We start from the raw sequence: 22,873 nt of genomic DNA, 5'->3' as shown, positions 1-22,873 counted from the left end.
TCAAAATGGTACCAACCATAAGCAAAAAGTCAAAAAGCTAATTAAACCATATGGTAACAGGAAACTATTGTCTGCTAAGCTGTTTAAGAAGGAAGATACTATTCAAGGGAAGGAAAGAAAGTTACCCTTCCCATGTATTGCTATCAAATGCAAAGTGTCCAGTTGTAAACTGTTCATGAAAGGCTAAATAAATTAGAGAGGTTAAAGGATTTATTCAATGAAACAAGGTGACTATAATCTCTTACTTGCAAAAGTTAACATTGTCCATCAAAAGCCAGTCTCCAGACTGCAGGGCTTGAACCAACATCCCATCCACCCACTCAAAAGTGCCATGGCTGTTACGGTCAGTAGCCTGGACCTGCTGCAGTTTGAAATGCCGAAACTCCTCTACTAGGCGAGCAAACTCTGAAAGGGAGTATATCTCATATCAAAATTAACATAACTGAGGTAGTTACTGCTCCACTCAAAAAAATAAATAAATAAATAAATAAAATTATTTTACTAATAACTGTTTCTGCTTTGCAGAGGAATATACAGCACAGGCTTTGACTCTGCAAGTAGTTGTCCACAGGCAAAATCCATAGGGACACAGGGGTTTTGTCAGTACAGAGAAGTATGAACTAGACAGACATTTTTCTCCATCCCTTCCTCCAATTAGATAAAGACTGCTGCATATTAATGTTGTATTTCAGTCAATGCTTTAAAAACAAAACAAAACAAAACAAACACTTGACATGACATGCAACACACATTGCCCTGCTGAAATTTGTAAAGCTGGTCTGCTTAATAATCTTTCAGAGACCAAATGTAAGAATAAAATATCTAAATTCCCTTTCTTAGGGATACAAGATAGAAATTGTATTGCTTCACATGTTTAGCAGTTCAGTCCAGTGTGGACTACTGATCGCTATCAAGTATAATTGCACAAAAAATAAACCTGAAGAACCATCACTAATGTAACTTCTTCAGAAGCTCAGTTGTCTTACACAAGCAGCATGAAGCAACAATACTGATAATACAAAATAGACTCAAAGTTTTCTGAAGATTTCACTGCAGATTTATATGTGTTTCTTATTTTCTTCAGAGCAACATACAGTCTTATTTCCAGTCACCCACAATACATACCTGCCTTTGAGTAAGAATTTATTTTGTTGTTTAGTCGCTGGATAAGTACAAGTATTCCCTCCAGTTTGCTCACTAGTTCAGCTGTAACGCTTCTGCCTCCTTCACCCAGAGATTTGGGTTTGTAATTCAGGATGAAATTGCTCCAAGCTCTAAGCACAAGTTCTGCATCATCCGCACAAATTTCTGTCAGGAGAAGACTGTCCCTTACTAGCGTGTTCACAGAATTCTCCACCTTTTCCAACAGGCGCTGCCACGATCTAGTGATGTCAACCTGCAAACATGCCATTACAGGGTTAGTTCATCCAGAAGACCATGTGGCCTAAGGCTCCATTTGGGGATTAAACACTGAGATCACAGTGGACTGGCCACTGTTTGGTAGGAACAAGAAATATTCCCTTATTACCCAAACTGTACTTACCTGTTCAAATCCACCCAGGAGTTCAGTTGTATCCATCGCACTGTTCATTGCCATGATTTTTAGTCGATGACCGGTCAGATGTGCCAGCAGCTCAACAAGACTGGTCTTGCCAACAGCTGCAGGGCCCACTAGGATTACCATCCAGCTCATGTGCACACATTTCATAATAGACTCAAGGGACTGTAGTGAATGATGCAGAAGTGAGAGATTTCTGCCAGGACGAGGAATATAGTTGCCACGAGAAAGAACTGAATAACCAATCTAGAAGGGATGAATGCCACACAGGTGAGTACACTGAGAGAGAGGAAAATTGGGGCTCAGATGTAAAAGTACAAGACACCTCCCTTCTCTCTCCCCTCCCAAAACATCTTCTCCACAGCTTACCTGAACATTATAGGGAGTGATGTGAAACACTCTGGTTCCTATATATACATCAGCCTCCTGGCCAAAAACGTCTCTAAACGTAGATACAACCTAAAATATTTGAAAGAGCAAAAGGGACTTATCAGTCTTTAGTTATCCATTGTTCTAAAGCCTTACTTCTGAAGTTTGACCAGAAAAAGATTACATACGTACATATACACACACACATATGTGTGTGTGTATAAATATATATATATAAATGCACACACAAATATATAATATATATATGTGTGTATTTTTATATGTGTGTGTGTGTGTATATATATATATTCATGTATGTGTGTAATTTTATTTTTTTTCCTCTCTAAGAGGTAATATCTATGAATGAGTTTCAGGGTACCTTCAAATTTACACTTGGATTTCTGTAAATACTTCCTGACTATCTAAAGAGCAAGGAATGAGAACACACAGCTCACCTTTTCTTTGTCATCCTTGGTTCTCATTCTTTCTCCATATACCAAAAATACATGCTGGCCCGGATCATAGCATCCTGGTGACTGGTCAACAAGCATAAGCTGGCACCAGCGGAAAAGATCACGTAAGTTGAACTCCCAGGGTCCTCCTTTCTGTCCCCACTTTTTTTCAACCATTACTTCTTTGTCAATCTGCAAAAAATAACAATTCAAAAATCTCTTACTCCACCCCCATACTGGTCTTCAAACATGTTAAAATTCCAACTAAACCTCTGCCTTTGGCACTACTTGCAAGACAGAAGACACTAGAAAGAGCAAGCTGTATTAACTTTTCTGAATATGTAATGAATTAAAGTTTGATTCTGTTTGTCTCATCTACTGTATTCTAAAAACAGGAGCTTTCGATAAGATGTTACCACAAAATATTCTATGTAAGGTCACAGAACACTACAGACATACCTCGGAGATATTGCGGGTTCAGTTCCAGATCACCGCAATAAAGCAAGACACACAAATATTTTGGTTTCCCAGTGCATATAAAAGTTATGTTTACACTATACTGTAGTCTATTAAGTGTGCAACAGCATTATGTCTAAAAAAACCAATGTACATAGCTTAATTAAAAAATACTTTATTGCTAAAAAAATGCTAACCATCATCTGAGCCTTCAGCAAGTTGTAATCTTTTTGCTGATGGAGGGTCTTGCCTTGATGTTGAAGGCTGCTGACTGATCAGGGTGGTGGTTGCTGAAGGCTGGGGTGGCTGTGGCAATTTCTTAAAATAAGACAGCAATGAAGTTTGCCCCATTGATTGACTCTTCTTTTCATGAAGAATTTCTCTGTAGCATGCAATGCTGTTTGATAGCATTTTACCCACAACAGAACTTCTTTCAAAATTGGAGTCAGTCCTCTCAAACCCTGCTGTTGTTTTAACAACTAACTTCATGTAATATTTTAAATCCTTTGTTGTCATTTCAACAATGTTCACAGCATCTTCACCAGGAGTAGATTCCATCTCAAGAAACCACTTTCTTTGCTCATCCATAAGAAGCCACTCCTCACCCATTAAAGTTTTCTCATGAGATTGCAGCAATTCAGTCACATCTTCAGGCTCCACTTCTAATTCTACTTCTCTTGTTATTTCCACCACATCTGCAGTTACTTCCTCTACTGAAGTCTTGAACCCCTCAAAGTCATCCATGAGGGCTGGAATCAACTTCTTCCAAACTCCTGTTAATGTTGATATTTTGACCTCCCATGAATCACGGATGTTCTTAATGGCATCTAGAACAGTGAATCCTTTCCAGAAGGTTTTCAATTTACTTTGCCCAGATCCATCAGAGGAATCACTATCTATGGCAGCTATAGCCTTATAAAAGGTATTTCTTAAATAATAAGACTTTAAATTTGAAATTAATCCTTGATCCATGGGCTGCAGAATGGATGTTGTGTTAGCAGGCATGAAAACAACATTAATCTCGTACACCTCTCCATCAGAGCTCTTGGGTGACCAGGTGCCTTGTCAATGAGCAGTAATATTTTGAAGGGAAACTTTTTTTCTGAGCAGTAGGTCTCAACAGTGGGCTTAAAATATTCAGTAAACCATGCTGTAAACAGATGTGCTGTCATCCAGGCTTTGTTGTTCCATTTACAGAGCACAGGCAGGGTAGATTTAGCATAATTCTTAAGGGCCCTAGGATTTTCAGAATGGTAAATGAGCACTGGCTTCAACTTAAGGTCACCAGCTGCAATAGCCCCGAACAAGAGAGTCAGGCTGTCCTTTGAAGCTTTGAAGCCAGGCATTGACTTCTCCTCTCCAGCTAGGAAAGTCCTAGATGGCATCTCCTTCCAGTATAAGGCTGTTTTGTCTGCACTGAAAATCTGTTGTTTAGTATAGCCACCTCCATCAATCATCTTAGCTAGATCCTCTGGATAACTTGCTACAGCTTCTACATCAGCACTTGCTGCTTCACCTTGCACTTTTCTGTTATGGAGACTGCTTCTTTCCTCAAACCTCATGAACCAACCTCTGCTAGCTTCAAACTTCTCTTCTGCAGCTTCCTCACCTCTCTCAGCCTTCACAGAACTGAAGAGAGTGTGGGCCTTGCTCTGCATTAGGCTTTGGCTTAAGGGAATGTTGTGGCTGGTTTGATCTTCTAGCCAGACCACTACAACTTTCTCCATATCAGCAATAAAGCTGTTTTGCTTTCTTGTCATTCATGTGTTCCCTGGAGTAGCCCTTTTAATTTCCTTCAAGACCTTTTCCTTTGCCTTCACAGCTTGGCTAACTGCTTGGCGCAAGAGGCCGAGCTTTCAGCCTATCTCGGCTTTCGACATGCCTTCCTCACTAAGCTTAATCATCTCTAGCTTTTGATTTAAAGTGAGAGATGTGCAACTCTTCCTTTCACTTGAACACTTAGAGGCCATTGTAGGGTTATTAATTGCCCTAATTTCAATATTATTGTGTCTCAGGGAATAGGGAGGCCCGAGGAGAGGGAGAGAGACGGGGGAACGGCCGGTTGGTGGAGCAGTCAGAACACACACAACACTTAATCGATTAAGTTCACCATCCTGTACAGGCGCAGTTTGTGGTACCCCAAAACAATTACAATAGTAACATCAAAGATCACTGATCACAGATCACCATAACAGATACAATAACAACGAAAAGTTTGAAATATTGCAAGAATTACCAAAATGTGACACAGAGCCACGAAGTGAGCACATGCTGTTGGAAAAATGGTGCTGACAGACTTGCTCGACACAGGGTTGCCACAAACCTTCAATTTGTAAAAAACGCAATATCTGCAAAGCGCAGTAAAATGCAGTATGTCTGTATTCTTTATCTCAATATTACTACATCTTTTTCCAGTTGAAGATAAATCTATTTTTCTCATGTCATGAGTCCGAAGTGCAACTTCAGAAGCATGACCATACATAAATTCTTACTGTGAATTTTAAATCCTGCACTTTGCACAAAACAGCAATATTTAAAGCCACAAAATAGCAAACAAGTAGTTGCCTGCAATTAATATTTGTTGAAAATCTTTTATATTTACACAATTTTGGATCTGAGCATCTCTGAATTCTTTGCCATAGACAGATCTTGTCAGAAAAGATTTTTCTTTTACCACTCTCGCAATGTTCTGGAAGTACTTTCCACATCCTTAAAAACTTCTAACTTTGAAAAGGTCAAATGATGCTTTCACTTGATCCTATCACTCTAACAACATTCCACAGTAAAAAGCAAATGAGAAATTAAGACCAGAAACAAAAATACACATTTCAGTTCTTGTTAAAATATAGCTCTTTTTGTTAATGCTTGAAGAATAACTTGCACATATGGAAAATCATTATTTTCTCAACTCATTTCTCCAAGTTTTCAAACTTCCATAGAACTAAGTCTTTTCTTAAAATTTTATCTTTTATGAAAAATAATGTCCCTCCAGAGTAATTCTGTAGGTAATTACAGTTGTAAATGCATTCAGGTGGCATTTAATGATGCTCTTTTTTTTTTTTTTTTGCATATATTTCCAGTCCTCTTTTCCACCCACATACTTCTCTATAAAAGTCATAGAAAATAACACACTAGGTTTTACTTTTAATCCTACTGCATTATGCCTACTTCTATACAAAAGAAGCGAAACTATATATTTACCTTGTTATTGAAAGCAACCATTTTAGCAATAATACTTTTATCAATGGCAGGAAACAGAGTATTCCCAATAAACTCCATATCTGCAGCTGACAGTAGATCAACATACACCTATAGAATCAAGAAAACATTGTGTGTTGATATAGTCAGAAAAATACAAAACAGGATCACAATGTAGCTTAAACCAAACAAATAAGCTTGCCTGTGTAAATCTGTTAAGAAAGGATTTGGGCAGACCCTTTCTTCCACCTCCTTGTCTGTACGGATTCTGGCATCCAAAAATCTTTGTCTTCTTGTGCTGTACATGAAAATTCATCCCCAGTTCGGGAACGTAAATCTCTGCTCTGTGGTCAAAACATGCATTTAGTCCTTCTAACACAGACTGAGAAGCCAGATTTAACTGAGAAAAGAAACAGAGGCAATATATTAATGGTCCACAAAATGCTTTCTCATAATTTCTAGTTTAGTAGACTAGTAGTATAGTATATACTGAAGGTAAAATTCAGTTTCCTTGCTGTCCCAGCATTGTTATATGTTACTACCTCCAACTAGACTGTTCTTATACTGGAGCAACAAAGCTATAACTAACACTTTTCCCTGTTTGCACTTACTATTTCTACTGTGTTCTTACCAGGATAACAAAACACTTCTTTCATTGCAAAACCTGCATTTTCAAGATGTTGTTTCTTCTGGACTTATCTTCATACATTTGTGACATTCACACGAAGTATTTTTTTGTTGTTGGTGGTGGTGTTTTTTGTTTTTTTTCTAAATGAAGGCAGTCTGGATTATTTAAACATCATGGTTGTTTAAAGTAGTATTTTTCACAACAGAAAAAAGGTATACAAACAGCTAAAAAATTTAAGATTTTGCACTCAGCAATAATTAAAACACATGCCGTCATAAGGAAATGAGCTCTATACATGCATGTGGTTGAAAGCATTTACTACTTTGATACACCAACAAACCTCTGGTGGCAGTGTAGTTTAACTCTTATTGATCTTGATTAAACCAGTACCCAAAAGAGCCCCAGCAAAATTACTTTTATTTCAGTGAAATTACATCCACAAGAGTATGTATGCCAAAACTTATGTTGATTCCCTTCCCAGAAAGCTTTCAAGCGTAAATCTCAGGTTGGTTTACTGCAGTAACTTAGGCTGGGATCCATGCCTCGTTCTGCTGTCTGAAAGTCAGAGATTTAGTGAAAGCTAGTCTTTTACACTCCCTCTGTAGAGCAGGAATGGACAAAGGGACTTCTAGAGGAAGATTCATCTCCCTGTAAATGGAACGATTACCTTCAACTGGGCACCTAGAATCAGATGACTAAAGTTAAGCAAAATTAAGTTCAGTCACAAGCTCTTGAGGGTATTTATCCTACATACCAAACCATCACTTTTGCTCTTTCAAAACATTCCATTTTACTTGTGTTCAAAATTTGAATTTACCTCATCTAATACAATCCAGTGTCCAGCCTTTAATGCTGCTAGTAGAGGTCCATCACGCCATGCAAATTCTCCTCCCTTCCCACCTTCAACAGGCAAATCTGTCCCAAACAAGTCTGTCACATCCTTTGGGAGGAGAAAGAAAGTGCAAAACTTCTGTGTAAAAATGTGTGAAATTTCATGAACAACCTTTGTTAACTTTATCTCACATTTTCTCCCTCCCCTTTAAATATAGCTAAAATGTAAGTATTAAAAAAATTTTTTTTTCAAAAAAAAAAAATCAGTAATTTCAAGATGCTAAAAGCTTTTTCACAATAGGACTCCAGTGACTAGCTGCTACATTTAACAACAGAGAACCAAACAAAACAACATAACCCCAAAAATCTAGGAACAAAAAACCTAGAAAGCCTTAAAGTTGCTTTCAAGTAACTTTGCAGAAGCCAAGAAAAACACAGTAGACAATTATGCATGTCTTCACTTGAAAAGAACACAAAAATCTGGAAATTGGCACTCCTCTCTCACAGAAACTCACTGCTCTTTCTGGTTTCCCGTTCCCACTTAGCTTTATTTTGAGACCAAGAAGGAAATAACTGGCATCTCAGACACAGTGCCAAAGCTTTTTTTTTTTTTTTTTTTTTTTTAAGGCAAACAAACAAAAATCGTGCTTTTAATTTAGGGAAAAAACTCTCTCCCCTCTTCCCCCAACAACACTAAGTTACAAGGATAATATTTTATTCTACCGTTTGCTCAGACAGGTTGATTCGAACAAGACAGTTTCCTGAAGCCTTTGCCAGGGCGGCAACTAGACTGGTCTTGCCCACACCTGGTGATCCCTCCAGCAGAACAGGTTTGGGAAGCTGTAAGGCTCTTAACAGCCTTTGTGCATTCACTGCAGTAGTCCCTGCATTTAGAGCATAATCTGTAATGCTGTTCCTCTGAAGAACAGGGCCTGAAACAAAGGAAAAGCAAACCAGAAAACAATTAAACCAAAATGTTAATACTGGAGCCGTTGACAATGTGCTTCTAAAAGAGATCGTTCAATCTGTTAACTGCTGAGTTCACTGCAACAAGTAATGGAGATCAAGCTTATATCCCATTTTCAGAGATCAGGTACATACTTTCTATTTAATCTACAGTTGTCTCAGCCAATCTCCATTCATGAGTAAATTTGCAAAAAGCGTATGAATGTACAATGGATTCTGGCATAAAACTTTAACAATGTAGAGTGTTCATGAGCCAAACTAGAGATCTGTCACTGCAAAATTATAATTCTCTTCTAGAGTTTCAAAAACATGTGGATACAAAATTAAAAGCAGCTTCTGAAAATTTGGCCCTGAAGGATACAATTCAGACATGTTATAGAACAACATACTGACCTTCTTTCTGTGATCTAATTTCCCAGAGGGAAGCTAAGCAACTCATGAAAAGCTTAACCTTGCACAATTTTATGCATGGCTAAAACCAATCCACGAGCACCAAAATGTTCAAAAATGAATGATGAACGTAGCATTAGGAATGTGCTCTACATAGTTCCCTGACACTCAAAATTAATTAGATGAATTAGAACTAGAATGAATGATGAGTTTGAAATAGATGAATTAGAAAGTTCACAGTCTAACTGCTATCACTTTTTGATCCCCTCACTATATTTTAAAGGTGGAAAGCAAAATGTGGGTAGTTCCAATCGCAATAAAAATTTGACAGAGATACAGAGACTAAATAACACTGCAAAAATCACTGGGAATCTTTGGCTATAGCAAGGCAGGGCATTAGACTCTATTGCGTTTAGCACTGCACCCATGATCCCTGCTTCCCATGCTTTACACAAGAGCTGGAAGGAGCTCTAACTTTTGGCTGAAGTTAATGGATATTCTGACCGTGTAAAGTGAGAGGAAATTACAGCTCAAAATTCAAGAAGCTTCATTTCACCAAAAGTCTCCTAAAATTAGGCTATTAACCAGTCATTTACAAAATCATCAAAATACACAAGTAACAGATACGTTCTTAAGAAACTAACGTTAATAAAGGTGACAGGAGCCGCAATGAAGATACTTGGGAGCCAGAAGAATTTGTTCTAGTCTTTAGAACAAATTATAAATTGTTCTCTAACAGTTCAGGTATTTTACCTAGATCTAGCAAATAACAGAATTATTACAAATAAAAAGCAGATAATAAATATCCACCCACTCCCACACACAGTCTCTTGCCTCTGGGAATAAAAAATGGGTGGATTCCCATGAAGTTGTCCATCCACACAAACTCTTTCTCCTTTGTTCTGTCATAAATCTTTAGCTGATTCTTCTGATAGTCAGTTAGCTCAAGGAATTGACCAATTTTCTCACATAAGAATGCCAGGCATTTTTCACGAGCTGATAAAGCGGTATCAGCTGAGCAGGATGTTGTACCTATAATTAAGAAAGTTAAGTGTGCTTCATAACCATAGCTAAACATGTTCATTCAATGTCTAAGAAACAGAATTGTTTTCACAGATGCCAATTTTGTGCAGTATTCTGCTTCAGGCTGATATTTAGTGTTGGTGCTGTTGCTTGCCAGTTTTAATAGTTTCAAGGAAAAACATAGGGATCGCACACCGGATGAAATGGTGATGACCTGGATTCTACATTCTTATTTCCAGTACTGCTTAATGTAAAGAAATTGTTCGGTGAGCAGCAGAATTAAGGACACCTTGTTTCCAAAAGCTTCTCTTCTACCATCACTATCATCCTGACCCCTGGTCATAGCTCCCAAGCCTTCTTTCCCTGCATTACTTACAGATTTTCACTTTTCTCCTGTTCCCAGGTTTCCTACTAATCAGCAGGGCCAGTGGCCAGACATGCTAAGATGCTTCCGAGCTATGTACATGTTATGGGCTAGCATGTACACATGCTGACTTGAGGTGTGGGGGAAGAAGGACAGTATGTGAGCATGTAATTAAATACCATATCATAATATATCAGCTCAGAATACTTGACAGAAAACTACATGCTTTCTTAATTTGTGTGTTCAGCCTTGTAATATTATTATTATGTGCAATTTACTTAAGCTTGCTGCATTATTCAAACACTTGCTACTGAAGCATGAAAACAAAAGCATGTAAAGTACAAGATATTGTTAAATGGAATTGAAAATTTCTCCCATAAGCATTCCATACTGCTCCAAAGTATCTGTCTGCATTCTGTGTACATATTCAATGTATATTCTATGTATATAAAACAAATACAAATATATACCTCTCTATTTTCCTCTGTCAAATGAGCACTGAAGACGTACCTGATCCTATTCCATCAATGTATACCAAACATGCAGCATGGATAAAAGACATCACCGGAGAAGTGTAAAGACGACTACATTCCTTGGCAGAATGTGACTCTTCATCCTCTACCATGACATTCATAAAATTAACCCATGATAAGACATCTCGTACGCTGAGAATACACTGGCGACCAAACTCTTGATTAGTTAGCCATTCAATGAAGTCCATCATGAGCTCTGCAATGTCTGACCCTGTAAAAACATTCAAAATTAATGAATTATAAAATGAATTTCATCAGTGACATCTATTACACTGTTGTAGAATAATCATCATTGTAATGGAAGGAGAAGAAAAAAATATATTTTGTAAAGTATTTGCATTGAAGTACAGTGCTTTTAAACTCAAACAAGTTTAACGGAAAGAAAAGAGGAAATGAACAGAATTAAGATACCCCTGAACATACTTCAAACATTAATATTGATATAAAAATAGCACATTCACAAGAGAATGTCAGGCTGACACATCTATAACTAAAGATATTTCAGTTCCTGGAATCAAGACTTCTTCTGTCATACCAAGCTATCTTCTTTAAGAATGCTCGCATATCTAGATCCGGAAACAATGGTTAAATTAATAAATTCTTCAGAGAAGCTTCATCCCTCAAAAGTATTAGTAACACGACAGAGAATAAGGAGTAATTCTAGCCTCTGAGTGGTAACAAAGTTTTCCCTCCAAGAACAGGAAGGAAAAAAGAGGAACGGCTTCCCGTCACAAAGCACATTGCCACAGGAGCCATAGCTTGCTTACACATCCTCCCAGCTCTAATCTTCCCTTTCACACAAATGAAAACAACTCCTTTTTGCTCAATTAGAGCAAGGCAAGATGCAAGCTGAAACAGCACAGGGAGAAGCAGTAGTGCATGAACAGTGTGGATGGGTACTCTATATCCTAACAGACAGGATAACTGAAGAGTAAGGAAGGAAGTCAGCACCTGTGCTGCCATTATAGATCCTTTTAAATTCAAGTGCCAAGACAGAGTCGAGTGATCAATACTAATAGCAAAGCTGCTGCCAGAACAGGAATTGGCAGTTCTTTCAACACATTACAGTGGAACTAAGATTGGGCACTGAAGAGATGGGGATAATTTGACTACCTGATTGGGGGGGATGAATGCTGCCTTGGTCTTACTCCTGGCTAGTCATATAACATAAACTATGAAGGAAGAGCAGAGGCCAAAATATTTTGTATTTGTCCCCAGAGAGAGATGCACTTAAAAGAAAAAGGGACACACCAGCACAAATCCTTGGGAAAATGTAACAGTCTCCAAACTGTTTTTCTCCTAAACAATGTTTGAAATTCAAACAGAGGAATACCCACCTTGATAGTTTATTCCACCCAGAGACAATCCTGGATGAAGATTGTGTTTTACAATCTGTATTAAATCATCACGGCCATTGCTTTGTGGACACCATATCTCTGTAAATCTGTTACGCAGTGCAGGAGAAAGCTGCAGACAAAAAGAACCATATAGCAATTCGGTTCAGGCTACACCACATTACTTAAGGTTTCAGTTAACCTTGTTAGCCTTGTAGCCACAATATATGTGAGCAATATATAAAGCAAACAAATCAGACCTTCCCTTCCAATTTTGATGAGGTCACTTTACAACAAAATCTTTGAAGAAAATGTGGATTAAGATTTCCACTAGTAGCATCTACAGAAGAAACAGCTGAACATGAGAAAGTCTGAAAGAATATGGGAAGAAACTAAGCTGGTTTGCAAGCACCAAAGCCCCATTTCATTCTAGGATATCATGCATCAAACAACAGCTACATAACTTCCCTTGTCCCTTTGCTTTCAAAGGCAAACTATCACACAGAAATTTGCCTTCAGTTACATCTCCTTTCCGTAATTCCTCTTACTCTGGCTGAATTGGTGAAGCAAAATCAATTAGCGTGAATGCAATGCCAAAATAAATCTCCTTTAAACACAGGGCTCTATAATGAGTTGTTTTGTACAGTAAAAAGCATTTTAAAATGAGTACCCATCTTCTTGCAGGTAAAAAAAAAAAAAAGCTTATACCTCTTAGTCCTAGCTCAAATGTTCCTTAAAGGTTTTTTACTTGTCTTTTAAACAACTTGAAGCAGAACTTCAGAAACAAGAGTTTTTTCCACTTAATGAGAAAGGCATTTTAGGATGTCATGTTTACATTCACTGAGAATGACAAGATGACTTCTAGCTGTCACTTTCTGAACAGTATTAAGGAGAATAAACTGTTATGCAGCTTCATACGACTCCATCCAGACTCATATGCTAGAGCTGGATTTACTTCCTTCATGAGCCACATTTTCTGTACCTGAAGCATTCTGCATCTCAAGCCTACCTGAAGTGTTTAGAGGCCTGAATTTTTCTTTGATATTCTGCTGAATATTAACTTAAATTTGTGAAAATGACAGCACACAGAAGTGATGGAAAACAGACACATTCTAATCCTCCTTTAAAGCTATGAGGCAGACTCCCATTAGAAAGCAGCGGATGCCAGAACTGGCATGATACATTTTAGTATTGCACCTCTACTCACTAAACGACTAATATGACCAGAAGACGTAAGCTGTTTTTCCAGTGGCTTTGGCATTTACCTCTTTTTTCCCAAAGTCTCCTCCTGGGTTCATGGTTGCTACGATACGAAATTTCTTTCCTGCAACCAACAGTTCTACTTCATTATCGTCATCCTCTTGACCACCTTTTTCTGCAAGTACCAATGTCTTTTCAGCTTCAAGAACACTAAAGAGAAGGGTTAAAAAAAGAAAAAAAACACAAAAACTAATCATTTTATTTAAATTTCATTTCACACTTCAGAAGGCCACTTACAAAATGAATATGACATGAATTGGCCTTGAACAAGTTTCACTGCCCCAGAATTTGTATTATTTCTTAAAAAGAATAGTAAATTCTGTTCATCCTTCCTAAATGAGAACATTTCCAGTTTTGTTCAGAAGGAAACTCAACCCAGCCTTGTCATTAAGGTTCAGTTCAAATATATGTCAAAAAACCTTAGCTAATTCGGGAATACATCTCACAGCTCTCTTTTCAGAAAAGCAATGGGAAAAGTTACATTCATAGCAGCTAGCTAAAGAAATCAGCACAATGAACCAGTCCTCAGGCTGACACTATACATCTGAGAAGCATCCTATTAAGTATTTTTATTAGCTACATTTCAGTGTACACTAAAGAGGTGTAAAAGTTTGACCTGTTACCTGTTAGAAAGACACTGTTTAGTATCGCTAGCAAAACAATGAAGTCAATTGAGCTTCAAGAAAGAATAATAGCTTCAATGGTATAATGAAAAAAACCCAGCTTGGAACAGAGAGAGTTTGGATATGATGGATAAAATAGCTGCTACTCATCTCAATATATTGGGTAACGGAAAAGACTAAAATGAGGGATACAAGCAAATATTGAAGGGTAATGTAAGTTTAAAAAAAACTCTAAACAAAAAAACAGAGTGAAGTAACTAGATTTTGTTTCTGGTATTTGACAAGACATATCATTTTCCAAGAATTCACTGACAGGCTGAAAAAATTAATATCGCAGATGGTGAATTGTAGATTTTACTTGAAGCTTTTATTTTCCAGCTTGACTCACACTGTAAACTGCCTTTATATACTGTTTAAACTAAACAAGGTTTTATGCCTGTAATTTCTTTATTCAATAGCTAATACCCCTGGCTAAAGTGAATCCTCTCATCTTCTCATTTTCAGCCATGAAACACAAATAGAGCAATTTGAGTGCAGCCTGTAGCATCACTACAAAGCCAAATGCAAGGTAGTGGTTTTCACTGCAAAAGCGTTCAAAAAAACCCCGCAAGCAGTGTATCAACACATCAAGCAAATGTACACACATCTACTTTTCAGTCAAAGTATTGCTTCATTTTTCCAAGTATGTTAAGACATCAAGACTTAGGCAAGATGAGGCAGTTTCGTCTTGCCTCATCTTACTATCTTTCACTGTACATAATTGTTATTAGAATTTCAAAACCTAAAAATTGTCAAAAAATTACTGCGATTACCACTAGCACCTCTGCCAGATGGCAATTAGCAAAACAAACTGGCACAGAAGTTGAACCATGAACAAGCCGAGAGTTATTTAGAGTCATTCTTCCTTTTAGCAAGAACTGCATGAAGAGCAGCTCACTGGACCAAAAACCAAACATGCCTAAAAAAGCTAAATTTACCCTACTAATGTTTATATGATGAATAGCCTCATAATTGACACTTAACACTAAACACATTTAAAACATACCTGTTAAGTCTCTCTAGAACAGAATCATCAGCTAAAGAAATCTCATCAAGGAGAAAAAAACCCTCCTGCTTCATTGCTAAAACTAGGGGTCCATCACACCACTCAAAGAGTCTAGAAACATCAGATTCCTCCTAAAAAACATAAAAGGAAGTGAAAAGGCATTAATAATTGCTACTTTTTCCTTCTTTGGTCATACTATCAAGTACTATTGATGTGAGACAAACCTGGTCTTTTGACCTCTGTCTGACCGGTCGCAGTCCTCCCAAAAAATCTGAAGTCTCCATATGCAAGTGGCAGTTTATTGAGTACAGTTTCTGATTTGTTAATGCTGCAAAGATCTGACAAATGGTAGTTTTACCACACCTGGAAAGTCAATGAATTGAAAGGGCAAGAATAAAAAAATAATAATAATATATTAAAAAAAACCCCACTCACTTTGGATAGGATTCACACTTTACTTAAAGATCTACAAGGCAAGGGCTTCAACATGCAAATTTCCTTCTGCTCCCTTTCCTTGAAATAAATACATGCAAAGAGAAGCCATTTTTGGCTTAACAACTGTTGATAACTTGCATAAGATGCCTTTAATTACATTTAAATCCATATATGCATTGATGGATTTCTGAAGGTTCAAAAGCAAACTTATTTCAGCATGCCTGTACAGCTACTGAACTAATCTAACTTTCTGTTAAACTGGAGATGCTGCATGTCTGGACCATGCCAAGTCTGAGGGAATAAACTGCTGAGTATCTAGAGGTCTCTTTTAGTACCTAATTAATTTTACTTCTCCCTTTCCTTGTGGTTCCACTCCCACCTACCCAAAAACTTTCACTCTCAGTATTTGTAACCAGCACAGGAACAGACAGCCTCTGCTTTCATGATCTCTTATCGCATGCAGGAAAAAAGTCACCAGGGCTATATTCTCTTAAGCCCTTAAAACATGTAAGTGAACGTGTTCTCAAAGAGCAAACTGCCCCAATTCCCAAATGAAACCTCCCAAAGAGGCACGGTAAGATTTAACAGGGCAACTCATGAAAGAAGGGAAGAGAAGTCAGCCCTCTTCAGTTTTACTACTTTCTGTATAATTTCTGTATAGCTGTACATAATGCAGATAAAGCAGAACACAAATGTAAAACAATTCTATTAAAAGACTTGCACTGAAAGGGATGTAATTCCTTCCCCACAGATGTGAATTGTGAAAAACAGCAGCTACAAGTCTGCCATGAGGGAGGCTTATAAGGTCCCAAATCAGAGAAGCACTGAAGCCCACTCGATCATTAGGTGTCTGGCTCAGGCGTTGCTACAGAACTATAAAAAGCAAGGTTACCCTGTGTCTCCAACCAGCAGTACTGGTTCACCAAATTCCAGGGCTCTTCCCACCAAAACGGCAAGCCTCCTCATCCCTTGAGTCCAGACAATATGGTTAAAATCTCTGTCCATCACTGACATCTGCGTGGAGGATTTAGCTGCACAACACAAAGCAACTTGTCAGCTTCAGCAGCCTCTAGAGAACTACCAATGTGGTCCTTTTAGGAAACTCACCCAACAGCTTTCTGACACTCTCCTCTGAGAAGAGGGTCTGAGGATACAGTTTTTTCTTGAAGTGCTTTTCAAGGACACTCTGAATAACATCCACCTCCTCTTGTTTCCTGACTCTGCCTGCCAGAAGCATAAAACCTATCAAACAGAGGAAGAGAAAAATCAATTACAGTTGGTCAATCAGCAAAAAAGATTTATACTTAAAAATTCGGGTTAAAAATCAATTCTCCAGACACTCTTTGAAAAAATGAAGAAAAGTTGGAGGGCTCACCATCATTTGCTAAGTGCTGAAGCCAGTCGTAATCCTTCTCCAGCTGTTCTGCCAATCTGTACCTTTCAGCCCAGCGAAACAGATCCCGCAGGGTAATGAACCCATGTTTCCCAGCAAACACTGTTGAACCTCTGCGGTAAGACTGCCATAAGAACAAGATGTGATAGTCATTTTTTTCATGAACCAGTCTGAATACTTAAAGCAAAGTATCTCAGTGCTCTCCAATATGACATTCATTTGAACAAAATCACTGTAGCAAAAAAAAAAAAAAAAAAAAACACAGAACAAAACAAACAAAAAACCCCACACTAATACAGTCACATTTCCCAAACTTAAATTATCTACAAGTGAGTAATTTGACAGGTACCTGTAATAAAATAATATAGGTAATAACAAGTAAAAATAATAAATAAATATAGGTACCCAGAATAAAACAAAAATCCAAACAAAAGATGAGGTTCTACACCAAAACCATACATTAGTATTTTAAGTTTATTTTACTCCAATACAGTAAAAAAGCTAACTACACTTAGTCTAGAAAGCTATAAGAAAAAAGTACTCTGATTTGTGCTGCTGCAATTGTTTTTAAATATGAGACAGTTTTAGCTACTTACTAAAAACTGAATGTCTGTTAAATGAAGGGGAATCAGAGCACATCTGAAATTATTGATTACAAATAATAATAATAGAAGTTAGCATGATCCGAAGACTGCTACAGATCTATTATGGCACTTTGGATCCAGAGCAAGGGACAATGTTTAAAAGCCTTTTAAATAAAAATGTGAGTATTTTGGACACTGGTGGGAAATGCTCAAAATTTTACCCATCAAACCATAAGGCCTTCACTTACTAATTTTTTGCTGGCCTTCTCTCAAATCTGACACCACTTTTCCTAAGGTGATGTTAAACTAAGCATTTTAGTGGTGGGTTCTCTTCCATCAATTGTGTTACTTTTAGACATCTGATAGTTCACAACACTTCCCCTGACCCCAACACTTCCCCTGACCTCAAAAGGGATTTCTTCTACTCAGTGCTGAATTATGCCTGCATGGTTTTCTACAATAAAAGAAAGACTCTCATACTTGCAGGTCTAACATGACTTTGACAAGTTTGCTGCAGTAAGAAGGTGGCAAACTGCATCGCTTGTGCAGGATTGTTTCCAGTTCAGCACTTGGCAGTTCATCAAAATGCAGTTCCACAAAACGATTTCTGAAGGCTCTGGACAAAACCTAGAATATGAGAATAGGGCTGTCTGAACTCATTCCTTCAATATTCCTTGTGTTATATATCTTTCCCTATACAGCCAAAGGAAATATGGCTAGCTTCATGATATACAAATTAGCATATATACATAAATGTACAAAGAGAGCATAGAGAGCCTGGATGATGCCAAAAGCTTTAAAATGGATATTAATTACCTAAGAGAAGTCTCTCCTCCAGTGCTCTTTAACAAGACATGGCAAGTCAATCATAACATACATAAGCTCCAATTCAGTAAAGCACTCAAATTTCATTACTCAAAGTGAATTAGAAATTTGTTATCTGTGAACAAAGCAACCAACCTATACAGAACCCAGCTGAGGTGCTGAAAGCCAGCACAATCACCTCTTCTCTCTACCACTTAACAGTTTCCTATTAAGTCTACACTATGCATCAGAAAGTTTTCCCAACACAGCTCTATGTACCACAGAGATTCATTTCCTAGAGTCATAGTTACTCAAAGGAAGAGATTATACGGACCTTCCTGCCACCATAGAGTCCTGGAGGATTCTGTGTGGCAAACAGCATGAAGTGAGGATGAGCTTTGACGACTTCCTGAGTCTCAGTAATGAACAGTTCTCTATTATCATCCAACAATCTATTGAGGGCCTCCAGAACATCAGTGGGAGCCAAATTCAACTCATCGAGAACAATCCAGTAGCCCTTTCTCATAGCATCAATGAGGATGCCTTGGAGAGAACAAAAAAAGTTCTCATTAAAATCTAACAAAATTCACAGAAGTGTACATTCAAATAAAAGCTTTTAGCAATCAGTTTTCACACTGTATAAATGCTCATCCAGAGTGCAAAGTGACAGTAATGTTTAAACTGTTGATTCTTTTATCCTATTGGACAAAGAGTGGAGAAGAAAAAGTAAACAATAAAGGAGATAAACACAAACTCTTAAGAATTCAGTAGAATTCACACAAATTACATTATAATCGGTCGGGCAAAGACTAAGTTTATGGAAGGTCACCTCTGCATTGTAAACAGACAAGTTAGGCAGGGAAGAAAAAAAACAGTAAAGTGAGAAAGGAAATTTAAAGTAAATGTAATATGCTCACCCACCTTCCTTAAATATCAGCTTCCCAGAAGCATCTGATGTATAACAGCCAATATATTCCTGGATGTCAGTATGTTCATGGTTGTTAATCCTTACACAGTGGTTGCCAGTAGCAGCAGCCAACCAGTGAATTAAACTGGTTTTACCAACAGAAGTCTCTCCTTGAATCAGTACTGGGTGAGTCCTAAAAGGAAAAAACAAAATAGTGTTTAGAAGCATCAGTCATACATCCTTTTCATGTACAATGTATCAGCATATCATCATCATTTGAAATTTTGACAGATACTTTTACAACTATTACCAAAATATCACTATTTAACCCCTTCTGAGCAACATATCTAAGATCACGCAGTAATGAAGAAATATAAATAATTTCACCCCCAAATGCAAACTGCTACCCATGAAGTTATTACATGGCAGTGTGAAATGAGCAGGTTATTCAAACTGCAAATCTCTGGATTATCATTTAAAAAAACTGGGTATAGCAGTAAAGTGTTTTAAAGAGACAAGAAATAGAAGTATAAATTCAAGTCAATGTATAATGAAAAATTACCATAAAATAGGAAGAAAACAGACACTACTCATGCCAAAAAATAACAACTAGATGGACACCAATGCTTAAGACCCAAATAAATACATTTTACTTAGTTTTTCTAATGGAAAAAAAAAAAAAAAACATACCCTGCAGACACAACTCTGACAATGTCTTTGAGATTAAGCTTAACAGAAGGGGTTAGCACATAAGTCTCATCTACAGTAGGTTCTTTATCCCCAGCTGCAATCCAGTATCCTTCTATATGTATAAACCTCCCTTCTTGGGGTTTTGGTATTTGCTGAGGAGAAATGACAAAAATAACGGATCATACAAATGAGTTTTGATTTTCTAATGAAGACAAATATTGCTACACCACTATAACATATTCTTTAAGAAGCACTCAATCATTTTAAGTTACCCCCTGAGCACTCCTGCAGCGAGCACTGTCTGGTTGTCACAGAATGCAAATTACAAGGAAAGGCTGAACAGATTATTTCAAGGTCATGAAGCAAGAAACTTTGCCAGAGACGTGAAGACCAAAAGGTCTCCTGACTCCTAGCCCTAAATTTTAAAGTACACTTCCAAACTGAAAATTGGCTTTTAACTTTTTATTTGTACATATTTTCATAATATGTTTTTTTTTTGTGGAAGTAATACCCATCTTTTACAACTAGCTTCCCCACTCGAGCTGCCTAGTGAGCCACGCTTTTTGGACTCCCAGAACTAGTGAGATTCTTCCTTTCCCATAAGAGACAAAGCACAGATGTTTGCTTCATATCAACATTATTCTGCACTTCGGATCTAAAAATAAAAAGTCTGTGAAAGCTTCTCATTTCCCACCCATGACTTTACAATTGGAGTCAATATATTAAGCTATCCACACTCTACAATTCTGTAATTATTCAGTCTTCCATATTTTTTTCAAATTAACAAAAAAAACAGGCTAACCTATGGGCATTTCATGTATAAATAAAAAGTTGAAAAAGAACAGTATTTTTTTTTTTTAAGCACTTATCTTTTATATAGGAAAGACATGACTGTGATAAGGAAGCATGGAGCAAAAAGGCAGAGAACGCAACTCAAAATACATTTTACTCTGAATAATAAACAGCTCAATATACGCTTAGTTACCTACCTGCCTGAGAAGGCTTTTGATGTTGCCAGAGACTATATGCTGGCAAATTAGCTTTTGAACTACTGGGTGAGAAACTCTGTCAAGCTGCGTCAGGAAACTCAAACAGAAGCCCTAAAGAAGAAGAGTTGTTTTCAACAGTTATGTGAAAAATTATTAGAAAAAAGATATACAGGTTAAAGAATCCTTTCCATTCAATATTGCACTCAGAAGACAGGATTTTCCTTTATCCAGACAGACTTAGTGGGGAATACACATATTGAAACAAACCCCAATACAGGCAATCACCTCATACAGTGAGCGTGGTATGCTGCTACATGGATTAGATGCTGCAAATCTCAACGCCCTGCAAAGCGTACGGAGACTATAATGAGGTCTGTGGCCAGTTCCATCCACCAGCTTTGTTTCTGCTTCCTTTTTCACAGATAAATAAAAGCTGCAAAAATAAAGAGTGAAACCAGTTCCAGTTACATAGTGCTGTTACTGAAGAACTAATCATCTTTAAGATCAGAGTACTGCTCTAACGAATTAAACCCAACCCATGAACATTTAAACTTATCTCCAACTGTCACTTTTTCTAGAAGCCCTAGGTTGGGAAAGCCATGCCAAATATTGCAATCAGTATAGTCAGTGAAGCAAAGGAACACAGCATTTTAAATCATATTTTTGAGAGTTTTGATATACAATAAGTAACTATGAACTCAAAACACAGTGAGATAATATGCCTTATTCTAGGGGGAAGAAAGGCTGCTTGATAAACATGCAAGATGTTCATGGTTATTAACTGAAAAAACAAATCCTTTTAGTCTCTCAGATGGGAAAGGTGTCGCAATGACAATGCTTTTTAATTGGTGTCACCATTAAATCATTTCTGAGTGAGAGTGAGAGACTGAAATTCCCCCCAGGAATACAGAAAGGTTGAGAATGAAGAAGATATATCTATCTCTTCTGCTTCCTGAAGTTGTGCAAATTACTGCTTAAGAAGCATTATAGTGTTTCCCAAAATAGTCTTATCACAGACTACAGTTACCTACTTTCCTTTTGTGACATATCCATCTAAGATTTAAAGAGATTATAACCAACTTACTTCACAATTCCTTGCACTGTATTTTTGTTCACATTCAGGCCTCTCAGATAATCCATGATAAGAACTTGCAAGTCTCCTTCACTCCTTAGTTCTTCTATATAGAGTTCAGTAAACCTATGAGAAGTAGATCAATCCATAACGTTTAAATATCTGACACCATTAGAAAAAATGAAATTTCATTAAAGACTAGACTATTCTCATACTATATAACATTTAAAATCATGTAAGCAACAGAATACTGACTTGTCAATCAAACTGCCTATATATGGACTCAAAAGAACAGAGTAGTTAAAAACAAAGTGTTAGTATCTTATTTTTAAGTAATTTATCTGTATTAACTTTGCAGACTGAAAACAATGTCTATGGGACCATATTTTTGAAAATGAAAACTTTAAAGAGTTTGCAATACATATACCCAAATGTTATGGACTGAAACTGGAGCACTGACACAGCAAGAACACTTTTCAAAGTGGACTCTCTATAACAATCTATGTATTTTACAAAGTCAACACCTATGAAACATCACTCATTCTAACCTTGTGTCAAATAGCATATCCAGGTTGTTTTCCACTTTTACAGACATCTAGCTGGGCAGTAATACACTGAGAAACAGCTTGACAATAAGCAAAGGAAAATTAGCAGCTACACAGGTACTCATTGAAGGTCTGAGCTTCTTTAAAAATGTCATTACAGGGTTTCACATCTAGTATACTACACTGGCAACTGTAATTAATGAGCAAATTTAACTGTCCAGTATACTTGTATCAGGTGTTCAGTGTCAGTCTGCAGTCTTTCCATACCATGCATTGCCACTGCAAAAAAAAAAAAAAAAAAAAAAAAAAGGAAACTCGGTGCACCACAGCAAACCTACAAATGAGCAATACTGTTGACTTCAGAGAGTTGGATATTTTTGACAGATGCAATTCATCGGAACTTAATTAGGAACTGTGGAGCTAA

The 22,873-nt window shown here is 37.2% G+C and overlaps 1 protein-coding gene across 3 annotated transcripts in view; it reads right to left on the bottom strand.

Annotated features, from left to right (window-relative positions):
* The window catches only part of MDN1 (midasin AAA ATPase 1), a 109,203-nt gene that overhangs the window by 56,233 nt on the left and 30,097 nt on the right, over window positions 1-22,873 (bottom strand). For all 3 annotated transcript variants that reach the window (XM_067293986.1, XM_067293987.1, XM_067293988.1), the window contains exons 20-44: window positions 21,917-22,030; window positions 21,118-21,265; window positions 20,833-20,943; window positions 19,844-19,995; window positions 19,168-19,346; window positions 18,581-18,789; window positions 17,923-18,069; window positions 16,841-16,982; window positions 16,573-16,707; window positions 16,358-16,496; window positions 15,255-15,393; window positions 15,031-15,161; window positions 13,368-13,512; window positions 12,106-12,235; window positions 10,746-10,979; window positions 9,683-9,880; window positions 8,216-8,424; window positions 7,479-7,601; window positions 6,236-6,433; window positions 6,037-6,144; window positions 2,383-2,571; window positions 1,928-2,017; window positions 1,544-1,804; window positions 1,126-1,396; window positions 246-405 (exon numbers count right to left, since the gene is read on the bottom strand). In XM_067293986.1, the coding sequence (XP_067150087.1) occupies window positions 246-405; window positions 1,126-1,396; window positions 1,544-1,804; window positions 1,928-2,017; window positions 2,383-2,571; window positions 6,037-6,144; window positions 6,236-6,433; window positions 7,479-7,601; window positions 8,216-8,424; window positions 9,683-9,880; window positions 10,746-10,979; window positions 12,106-12,235; window positions 13,368-13,512; window positions 15,031-15,161; window positions 15,255-15,393; window positions 16,358-16,496; window positions 16,573-16,707; window positions 16,841-16,982; window positions 17,923-18,069; window positions 18,581-18,789; window positions 19,168-19,346; window positions 19,844-19,995; window positions 20,833-20,943; window positions 21,118-21,265; window positions 21,917-22,030 (4,062 nt within the window). The remainder of the gene's footprint in view (window positions 1-245; window positions 406-1,125; window positions 1,397-1,543; window positions 1,805-1,927; window positions 2,018-2,382; window positions 2,572-6,036; window positions 6,145-6,235; window positions 6,434-7,478; window positions 7,602-8,215; window positions 8,425-9,682; window positions 9,881-10,745; window positions 10,980-12,105; window positions 12,236-13,367; window positions 13,513-15,030; window positions 15,162-15,254; window positions 15,394-16,357; window positions 16,497-16,572; window positions 16,708-16,840; window positions 16,983-17,922; window positions 18,070-18,580; window positions 18,790-19,167; window positions 19,347-19,843; window positions 19,996-20,832; window positions 20,944-21,117; window positions 21,266-21,916; window positions 22,031-22,873) is intronic.

Source organism: Apteryx mantelli, chromosome 3 (assembly GCF_036417845.1).
Source record: "Apteryx mantelli isolate bAptMan1 chromosome 3, bAptMan1.hap1, whole genome shotgun sequence".
Taxonomy (NCBI): domain Eukaryota; kingdom Metazoa; phylum Chordata; class Aves; order Apterygiformes; family Apterygidae; genus Apteryx; species Apteryx mantelli.
This window is presented reverse-complemented; position numbering and strand designations above follow the sequence as displayed.